Genomic DNA, 10,667 nt, shown 5'->3' with positions numbered 1-10,667 from the left:
ATTCGTATTTCTCGATTAGCAATATTATCTCCATTACTTACATGCTATGTTCATTTGTTTAATAATGGCTTATTGTTTCATATGGGCGAGTATTTTTCGGTTTCTCTACTCTGTCCATACCGGCCACGGCCGCCCATTTCACCGTGGGGTTCCGCAATTAAATTGGAACATTGGCACAGGGTAGTCAAGATTCGGGTGTGGGTACAAGTTACCCTCCTTATCTCGTTAATGCATGACATTTTTTTTTTTTTCTAACTTATGTATTCAACAGAAGAGACCTACAGCCACTATTTTCAGAGAATATTTCTATTAACACATGGTCTGTTTATTTTGTCGACCTGCTTTTGTTTCCTTGGATTCGAAGGAACTGCTCTGTGGAATCATACATATATATATTTAGTTTTCTTTTTTATCATGTAATGGATTATCGTTTTATTAGATTCTCGTTCCTATAACGATTGTATACGAAGTTCTTTCTTTATATCATTTACGCAGTATACTCGGAACTCATTTCCAGAGAAAGGGTTGTTGACCCTACTCTTTCTGGTTTTCGTTTATTCCTCTTGCACTATTCTTTCTTTATGGCAATCATAAAAGAATTTCACTCCTTTCTAAGATTAATGTTTTAACATAATTCAAGTCTTTATTCTACTTGCATCTACCAGTTCTTTGTCGTGTCATAAACTTTTTAATTCAATTGTGACCATATACAAAGACTACCAAGCTCTCTGTTGTACATACCTGTTCACAGGCAAACCTCTTAGTGCACTTGTCCACCTCCCGACCTTAGGAGGGTCCTCCTTGACTTTCCACCCCAAGCACCCTGCAAGATTCTTGCTATCTGCAACTCTTTGTCTTTGTCACTGCCAAGGTTACACTATCTGGTCCTTACCAGACATAGCGGTTTATTCACGAGTTCTATGCTCCCAACATGCGCTATGTGGTCCTTACGAGACGTAGCATTCGCTGCCAAATTGCAACAGAAGTAGCGTTCACTGCCAAATTGCAGCTTTTCCAGAGCCTTGCTATCTGGTCCTTACTAGAGGTAGCAACCTCTTTTCCTCTTTCTTTTACCATTAAGTATCCTTCCTCTATGAGGGCTCAACGGCCATCTGAAAGTAGTTAGGGTTTCTTCCCTTTCTGACAGATGTCATATTTTAGTTCTAATACCCCTCTCATGAGGAAGCTCTATAATCATTAGCAGTTGGTTTTATTTCCAAGCCACACTCGTTGGCAACCAAACAATTATAACTATAATTAATTGAAACAGTAACAACAATAATAATTATACAGTTTTACCAAACATAACCATAACCAATAGTTAAATTTACTGTTTTTAATTTAAACACTAGCAATTAACATTTCCCTTAGTTAAAATTAAAAAAAACTGCTATAATATCATCCGTAATTTCCACTATTAAAATTAAAAAGAAACTACTGTAATGTCTGAGCTAAGTTATAACATCCCTTTCAACCCATGCAATTGAGTTAAGTTATAACATCCCTTTCAACCCATGCAATTGAGTTAGTTGAAATGAGCTGATGTCTCTCTTGAAGGACCTTTACGAATTCGGTGGATCATGGTTATGCTTGCCTCGATAACCTATAATAAGTGCTTCTGGATTCCGTGAACTCCTTTCGACATATTTCCTGACGACGCACTTTTGTTCTGTGCATTTATAATAATCTCTGTATTCCAAGAAGAAATAGATTATAATCCGGGTAACTCACAAAGAAATAAATTAGACAGTAATATTGTTCAAAGATTCATTACTTAATATCTATTATTATTAACTTGAAACAAATATATACAGCACATCCATACCTTGGATTCGGATTTTTCTTGATATGTTTGGTTCCATATTTCCGCCATCGATATCCATCATCTAGAAAATCATGTTCACTGATTATTTGTAGGACGTGTTCTTCCCCTCCATCATCTACACTCCTGTAATTTGACCACCACCCACACAAATGAATTTATAATTTTTTTGTACAGATTTTATAGCGCATAAAGGCATGCAAATATCAAAAGAAGGTAAAAATAGATTTAAGAATTCACCTGGGCATTGAGTACTCGACATCAGTAAAATTTGGATCACTGGTTGAGAAGAGTTGATTGCAGGGTTTTCCTTGTATAGATGATACTGCATCAAAACGTTCATCCATTTTTCGTTTTTGGAGACTTTCAAGGGTACCACCAACTGCCATTGTGGGAGGTTGTTGTGGCTTTGGATGTTCATGAACATCTCCTTCATATTCAATCTTCGTCACTTGCCCATTCTGAAAGCATACTATTCTCTTTTTCATCTGACAGTCTGAGTATGCACATTTGAAATAGTGGCGAATGTAACTGCTGCCTTTAATCAACCTTCTCCCATACTTCCTCCACTTATATCCGTCTTCATAATATGGTGAAGCCATATCTTCACAAACTTTGAGCCCTGAATCATTCTCGGGACTTGAAGGCTGATCCTGATCATACAAACAATGTTTTACTGATAAGATATCATGGGTGGATGACTCTACCTGTTCAATGGACGATTCATATGCCAACCACATTGTCAAAAATTAAGAAAGGTTTATAATGGTCAGAAAGTTCATTCTGAAATAATTCTAATCTTTTTTATTTGAAGTTAAAATGAACTTATGATTTTCATTTAACAGCACATGAAAATTAAGTAATTTAATTTATTTCAGAAAAATATAAAATTTATAAGGGAGTTAGGAGAGTGAGAGGTTATTTATACCTTTGATTAAAAAAATTGAGTTTCACTATGTTTGGGTCTAGAGAGTGTTACAAATAACTAAGTTGTATATTTGGCACTGTAGCAGGGGCTAGAGTTACTCATTTTTAAGAAAATCAGGGGCTTGATGTATTTGGGTATTCCATCATCAATCATCATCTAACAAGTAGCTAAAATCTATCATGTTCAACTTCTAATTTTAAAAAGGATAAAAATGCAAAATGAGAATTTCCACTAGGTAGAGTTTCATCATGTCAAGAAGAATATGAAGAATGCCTTCATTCTATCAAGACCCAAAAATTAAATCCCAGTCTTATGAAGATTGATCTCAATAAAGCCTACCATTGTATTGATTGGGAGTTCATAGGGCTATATAAGATTGGCATCAGTCACCAGAATATTATATGGATCATGGCATGTGTTGTGAGGGCAAATTTTTCTATCATCATCAATGGCCTACCCACCACCTTCTTCAAATCATCAAGGGGGCTGCCACAAGGATTTGCCTTGTCTCCATTACTCTTCATAGTTGTAATTGACTAACTGAGTTGGAAAATCAAGGAAGCAAGGAATATGGTTTTGATTAAAGGGATCAACCTAACAGAAGACATATATAGTACTCACAGGATGTTAGTGGATGATCTGCTACTAGGTGGAGAGAATAACAAAGAAGAATGGAGTCAAATTTATGTTATTCTAAATGAATTTGGTATGGCTACATGTTTATTTATGAACAAAGATAAAACAAGTTGCAGTATTTATTATGGAGATTTGTCATATGTTTGAAATTGCAAAGATTCAAATAGATGAAGATTTCCAATACCTATGATACACACTGAAACAAAATAAATTAGGAATAAAGACTCTTAGTGGCTGATAAGAAAAATTGAGAAGAAATTTTTCTTTTGGCAAAATAAATGGCTTTCTCTAGGGGGCATACTCACCCTTATTAAATCTGTCTTACAGAACTTGTGAGTCTACTGGATGCATTTGTATATACTTCCCAAGGAAATAATTCATAAGATTGACAAAATTTAGGTTAGATTTTCATTGGTCACAAAATCATGTTTGGGGGCATTATGTGGCATAGGTATTTGGCAAAACATCATGAAAAGGAAATACATACATCATTGTGATTCCACCCAATGGATTAGAGATGGGACTGAAAACTAAATAGTATGATGAAACCTAAATAGTGGCTCCTTGCTGGAATGAGATGGTAGATTTTCCATGGTTTGGATGCCATCAAGGGTATGGATGGATACGGCTAATTTATCATTTAGGTTAAGTGGGTATTACCCATATATAGCAGTTGATATTGGCACATCGAAGAGTACACCTGGCACATGGAAGAGTGCAGTTACTATGGCATTGAGAGGGAGTTGGGGCATAGAATGGAAGGATTACCTCCAATGTTTATATCAAACTAGAGCCTTTATGTCCTAAGTAGAGGATAAATTGTGTTGTGTGGGCACACTAAAAAAGGGACAAATTGTTGTTAAGGATATATATTCAAGATTTCCTGTAGATACATTTGAAGTACATACCCATGAAGCTGAAATGTTTCAATTGGCTTGTTCTCCACAACAGAGTGCTCACTTGTGACATATTAATGCATAGAGGACAACACTCACCAGGCATTTGTTCACTATGATGGGCTGGAGGACTCTTGTCATCTATTTATAAAATGTCCATTTGCAAGTGTTATTTGGGATGGAATAATGTCACTACTCAACATCAAAGGTAGGTGCCTACAGGATCTATCACTGAGTTCTATCTTCATGGTTCAACACACATAAACAACATTGGAGGTTACCATTCTATATTTTTTGTGGGATATGGAGATGTTGAAACAAAAATCTCTTTGAGCAACAAGAACCAGACATAAGCACAACTATTATTAAGGCTACTGCATACTTTGGGGAGATTGGAGATTGGACCAAGTATTATGAATGTCCACAGAGGCATTCCCAAGTATATTGACATTTGGAGTGAAATGACAGTGGGATTCTTTGATGGGGAGTGCATACAATCTAAATGTGGATATTGGGCATATATAGTAGTGGAACTTGGTAAGTTTTATCACTTTTGGTGGGAAGGAGGAAGTGGTAGAACACTTTTGAATAAATCGTAGCAGTGTTGGGTATTCAGTCCATAAAGATATTGGGGGACTCAAAAAGTGTCATTGATTGGGTACAAGGATTCACTCAATTGAATCCAATAACTTGCATGGATGAGGCTTATAGGGAACCTGGAGCAGAACCTTCCACAGATTAAATATGGGTGTGTACTAGGAACAAAATGGGGTTGCAGACATGTTATCAAAAAGGGGCATTGAGGCAGAAACAAGTTTGATTTACTTCCATGTTTTCAAGTGCAGTGATTAATGAAAGAACTATTGAGATCCTGTAAGGGGGATCCAGTCACAACAGAATTAACCTTCCACAGATTAAATATGGGTGTGTACTAGGAGCAAAATGGGGTTGCAGACATGTTATCAAAAGGGGCATTGAGGCAGAAACAAGTTTGATTTACTTCCATGTTTTCAGGTGCAGTGATTAATGAAAGAACTATTGAGATCCTGTAAGGGGGATCCAGTCACAACAGAATTAACCTTCCACAGATTAAATATGGGTGTGTACTAGGAACAAAATGGGGTTGCAGACATGTTATCAAAAAGGGGCATTGAGGCAGAAACAAGTTTGATTTACTTCCATGTTTTCAGGTGCAGTGATTAATGAAAGAACTATTGAGATCCTGTAAGTGGGATCCAGTCACAACAAAATTAGAAGTTAGCTAATAGATTTTCAAAATAGTATCGTAGGGGATAATGGGGATATGATAGGTTAGTAGGAATATGCTCTAAGTTTATATTTACTGTAAAGTGACAAAAAAGTGAAAGGTATTTTGTAAAAAATGTATAAGAGAAAAAGACATTGTAATCACTTTTTTCTTTTTTCAATAAAAAATAATAATTTTTTTTACGAAAAAATGAACTTAATCTCTGAATAACACATTGATTCATCGGACACTAATTTTTTTCTAAAGAACCAAACACGTTAGAAAAACAAAACTCAACAAACACGTTAGAAAAACAAAACCCTTACAATTTAAAGACATTATAAAATATGAACAGCTCTTCATTTTCAAACCCTAAAAAAAACTCGTCAAAGCAACTGACCTGCTCATCAGAGGCATCCGAAGAGTCCAGCAAGGTGGCAGGATCGATACCAGGTGGTATTACCAACAAATTTGAATGCGACGTTGGCATACGCGGCCACTGCGTGTTTTCATACCGAGCGGCATTAAGTGGGGAAATAGACGACCCACTTCTCGCATCTATGGTCTCAGCAACCCTGCCTACGAAACCACCATTCGTCATACTGATTGGTTCCGGAGAGATGTTGCCAGGGCCAGTGATAGACTGGTTCGACCTGTCCAAAATATGTGGAGGATGTACACAGTTATTGTTATAGTAGTGATTCGTTATACCCATTGAAAAGATGGAGTTTGAAGCAGGATTATAATTAGAAGGGTTCTGCACGTGTCCCTCCTGATAACTGGAGCAAACTGAGAATTATGGTCGTTGTTCATTATACCCAGTGGAAAGTTTGAGACTGACGCAGGACTATAGTGAGAAGGGTTCAGAACATCTCCCCCGTGGTGACTGAAACAATCTGGAATGATACCAGGTGAGCTCCATTCTGGTGTCCCAGTATTATATTCATACTTACTCATTGGTCTTTTTTAAAGGGGGAATTGGGTTTTCAACCCAGGCAATGTAGATAACAGAAATGCAAAATGGAGATAACAGAAATGGCAAAGCAGAAAGCAAAAATAAGTCGACCTACACCGATAAATAACTCACGACTGTTAGCGAGGCTGCTTTATTTTCTTCTCTGCTTTTTAAAAAATAATCAATGATTATTTAATGTTTTTTTTAATTCTTCGTTTTTAGAAGATTGGGTCGTTGGTTAAAATTCGATACCTCCTTGTAACTATATTTGCATTGGGGTTATAATTAAAAAATGTATTTACATCATGGAAAATAAATAGGCTTTAAAAATAATAAATTTATCGCGTTATGGAAACTAAATAATAGTTACAAGTATTTATAACATCATGGAAAATAAATAATAGTTACAATTTAAAAAAATGTATTCACATCATGGAAGATAAATAGGCTTTAGACTTGGTTCATAATAATAAATGTATTCACATCATGGAAGATAAATAGGCTTTAGATTTGGTTCATAATAATAAATGTATGGTATCATGAGAGGAACTCGTGAGTTCAAGATGTAACTTTTCAAATTTGTATAAATGGTTTCATATAATGGGTATGGAATTTTTTAAAATTTGTATAAATGGTTTCATATAATGGGTATGGAAATTTTTTAAATAAATTAAAAAGGAGTTGTTTTTAGTAATATTTTTTGTTTTTTTTTTGGATTATAATGAAAACTTTAGGGCTTTTTTTTATGGTGAATGCTTTATCAATTAAAATTGTTATTTTAATAACTGTTTGTATAGTTTTGGATAAATTAGACCAAAACTTAGACACAAAAAACCCAAGGAAACTAAAAAAGATAATTAATTTTAATAGGCTTAGTCTAAATAAAAGACATTTTTCAAGAGTATTTTTCTGGTTAGTTTTACTCAAAATCAGTTTTTAAAAATTTCACTTTAAATCAAAATCAATTTTTTAAAACTCGATTTTAAATTTTTTAATTTCCATAATTCTTTTTCTACTAATTTTCAAGGGTGTTAAATGTATTTATGCTGATAAAATATTGAAATTATATTGCCATATTTTAGTGAAAATTGTCTTTAATTAGACTAAGTCATTTTAATTAATGTAATTTAAAAAAATTTATTTATATTTATACATTAATATTTTATGTCTTTGATTTTTTTTTTGTTATATTTATTAATGAGATTGTTAAAAATATGAATAAAAATGATTAAAAATAACAAATTTGAGATGTTATTTGTATACACATTAAATATTATGGAGCTTTTGATATTCTTAACTTATTTATATAATTAAAAATATAATCTCAATTAATAAAGAAATTGATATCAATTAGTAATGTATAGTATGAAATACTTATTTAATTTAAAATGGTTTATTGGGCACAAAGGCTCATCCCACTATGATATGTAAATCTAAGTCTTTCATCAAAATTTAAATTTTGATCATATGGGTCAAAATAAAAAAAATTCTAAAAAGAAAAAGAAGAAATTATACAAAACATTTAAATAATAAAAGATAAATTAAGATGCATGTATTCTTATATCATAGAATATAGTTTTAGTTTAAATTTTAGATGAAATAGTTTTTTCCAATACATTTTTTTGAAATAACTTTTCAATCAAGTAGTCAAACAAGGGTTCCCTAAACCATAGACTGAGAGTATCATTATCCCTATTTTTAAAAGTGGGGATGCAAATAATGCCTCTAATTATCGAACTATTATGATCATCCCTCTCTTAGCCAAGTTATATCATACTATTCCCGAAAGCAAGTTTAGCATATGGCTTGAAAGTGAAGGTAAGAGGGCTAAAGGCCAAGCATGTTTAATAAGGCATCACTCAACAACGAACCACCTCATTACGCTTAGGATCAATGTGGAGGAATGCCGCAATGATAAATCCAATCCCTTTTGTTGCTTTGTGGACTTTAGAAAGGCTTTCTATACGGTTCCTAGAAACAACTTATGAAATAGATTAGAAGAGCTAAAGGTTCCTTTCAAGTTGAGAGGTGTCACTATAAGGTTATACGAGAATGAAATTGCCAAGTTGAAGAGCAATGAGGGGTGATCAAAAGATTTTAAGTGTAATATCGGAGTTAAACAAGGTTGCCCCCTCTCCCCCACCCTATTTGGCATTTACATCGACAAGTTAGAAGGTTGTTTAGAGGAAGCAGGTTGTGTTGGCATGATTTTAGCTCGGATGGTCCTCATCATTCTTCTCTATGTTGATGATATTATTCTTCTCGCAAGGTGCCCATGTGATCTTGATAAGCAACTTAGACTTCTTAAGGATTTCTCAACTTAGACTTCTTAAGAATTTTTGCTCTACCATGGGTATGACTGTTAACACTAACAAAACAAAAGTTATGATTATCAAATCCAAGAAGGATACTTACGCTAATTTATGTATGAAAATAGTAAATTGGAGGAAGTGTCTTCTTACAAGTACCTAAGAATTGATATTCATCACAAGCGTACCTCGAACTATAGCATTGAGAAAAGGATTAATGGGGGGTGGAAAGCTTATTTTGGTCTTGGAAATAATTGTACGGAAAACCTCGTAATGTGGGATAGAAAGAAGTTCCTATTTCAAAGTTTAGTCACTCTTGTTATATTATATGGATGTGAGGTTGGGGGTTGTAGCATCTCTAGAGAATCCTTGAGAAAGATTGAGCAAATCGAGAAGCATTTTATAACATATAACCTTAAAATTGAAATTAATACACCCTATCATATTCTCCTTATAGAAGTGGGTCCTTCCCCTATCAAGAGCCTAGTTATGACTAGGATTCTGTTGTACAAGCACAAGATCAATAATATAGGAGACCATAGACTCCCTAACCTAGCTTTAAATTCCAACCAAAACCACCTATGGATCAAACGAGGTTGGTATAAAGACCCTAGGGCCTCGTTAAACCATTGGGAAATCGATGAGAATGATGCATTGGAAAACATTAATAACATTAAAAATATTGTTACTTCTAAGTTCAAAGAAAAAAAGTGGTGTGAGAATGATTTAGTAGTTAAAAGAAAATTAAGATATTATAAGGAGGTCGTCAACCCCACCATAGAAGATCAAAAGTATATCTCTATTTTAACTAGCTCAAAGAAGAAAATTAATATATCCAAGATTAGAACAAACTCTCATGACCTCCATCGTGAAACGAGTCATTGAGAAGTTCCTAAAACACCATGGATGGAAAGGATTTGCCATCTTTTTGAGAATATGAGCATCAAGGATGAAAATCACTTCCTCTTAGAGTGCCCCATGTACAACCACATTAGATCCCAGTTTCATAATATTTGTTGCAATAGTGACCTTCCTAGTCGTTTACGATGTCAAAATTATAGTGAGCTCACGAGGCTTCTCTCCAAGATTTTTGAGCATAGGAATAAAATCTTAAATCAAACTAAATAATTTGTTTCTTTAGGTCCAATAGACCAAAGTTTGGTCTCAGTGGACGTTAACCATCATCCTCATCATCAACATATATATATTAAAATTTCTTTTATAAATAAAATTATTGAAATTGAAATTATTTTAAAGTTATTTTTAAAGATATTGATTTTTCTTTGATAGATGAAAAATTATATGTTTGATAATTTATAGATTTTTAAAAGAAAGTAAACCAAATTTCTTAAATAATAAAATTTTATAAAATGGAAAATAATAAATGTTAATGAAATTAGATATTTGAGAAAAATAAAATTATTCATAAATTTTATTACAAATTAAAAAAATTATAATATTGAAAAAAGTGATGTGTAAAAGATTTTAAAGAAATAAATATAATAAAGTATAAAGTTAATAAAATATTGGGGTGTATAATTAGTTTATCTTCTATTAAAATATGTATGAAAGAAATAGAAATAATTGTTAAACAAATTCATTTATAAAAATATATTGATAGAATAGTGCATTAAAAGAGGAGAAAAATAGCATAGTTTTCATTGAGCAAGGGTTTTTGTGCAAGTACGATTAGGATTCGAAGTAGATGGTGTTTAGAAGGGGAGGGAGTAGGGCTCCCTCCTATTAGAATGTGGTAACAAACAAAGGGAAGGGGTTCATGGTGGGTTTGAGGTTTACAACAGAAGGTGTGTTAGGAAACAACCAATGAGCAGCTAGAGTAGGTGACCTTAGAGGGAATGGCATGTTATTCTCCGT

The 10,667-nt window shown here is 33.5% G+C and overlaps 1 protein-coding gene across 1 annotated transcript; it reads right to left on the bottom strand.

The window, feature by feature from the left end:
* Positions 1-1,348: 1,348 nt before the first annotated feature.
* Positions 1,349-6,129, bottom strand: LOC149201246 (WRKY transcription factor SUSIBA2-like). The gene is made up of 4 exons (XM_089401240.1): positions 5,929-6,129; positions 2,063-2,475; positions 1,826-1,948; positions 1,349-1,689 (listed from the first exon to the last, which is right to left on the bottom strand). The coding sequence occupies exons 1-4, from the start codon at positions 6,127-6,129 to the stop codon at positions 1,563-1,565; spliced, it is 864 nt and encodes a 287-aa protein (XP_089257366.1). The 3' UTR covers positions 1,349-1,562.
* Between the last annotated feature and the right edge of the window lie 4,538 nt (positions 6,130-10,667).

The sequence above is a fragment of the Pinus tabuliformis genome, chromosome 2_1 (assembly GCF_031772625.1).
Source record: "Pinus tabuliformis cultivar Carrire ecotype Pingquan chromosome 2_1, CPIR1, whole genome shotgun sequence".
Lineage (NCBI taxonomy): Eukaryota > Viridiplantae > Streptophyta > Pinopsida > Pinales > Pinaceae > Pinus > Pinus tabuliformis.
The sequence above is the reverse complement of the archived record's forward strand: the minus strand, read 5'-3'. Positions and strand labels throughout refer to the sequence as shown.

What these genes read in the sequence shown, in the direction of transcription:
- LOC149201246 (XM_089401240.1), bottom strand. Translation starts at nt 6,129, where the DNA reads ATGACGAATGGTGGTTTCGTAGGCAGGGTTGCTGAGACCATAGATGCG. An exon ending in CGGATGCCTCTGATGAGCAG is followed by an intron (nt 2,476 to 5,928) that starts GTCAGTTGCTTT and finishes TTGTATGATCAG; the next exon opens with GATCAGCCTTCAAGTCCCGA. An exon ending in AAGAAAAATCCGAATCCAAG is followed by an intron (nt 1,690 to 1,825) that starts GTATGGATGTGC and finishes CTTGGAATACAG; the next exon opens with AGATTATTATAAATGCACAG.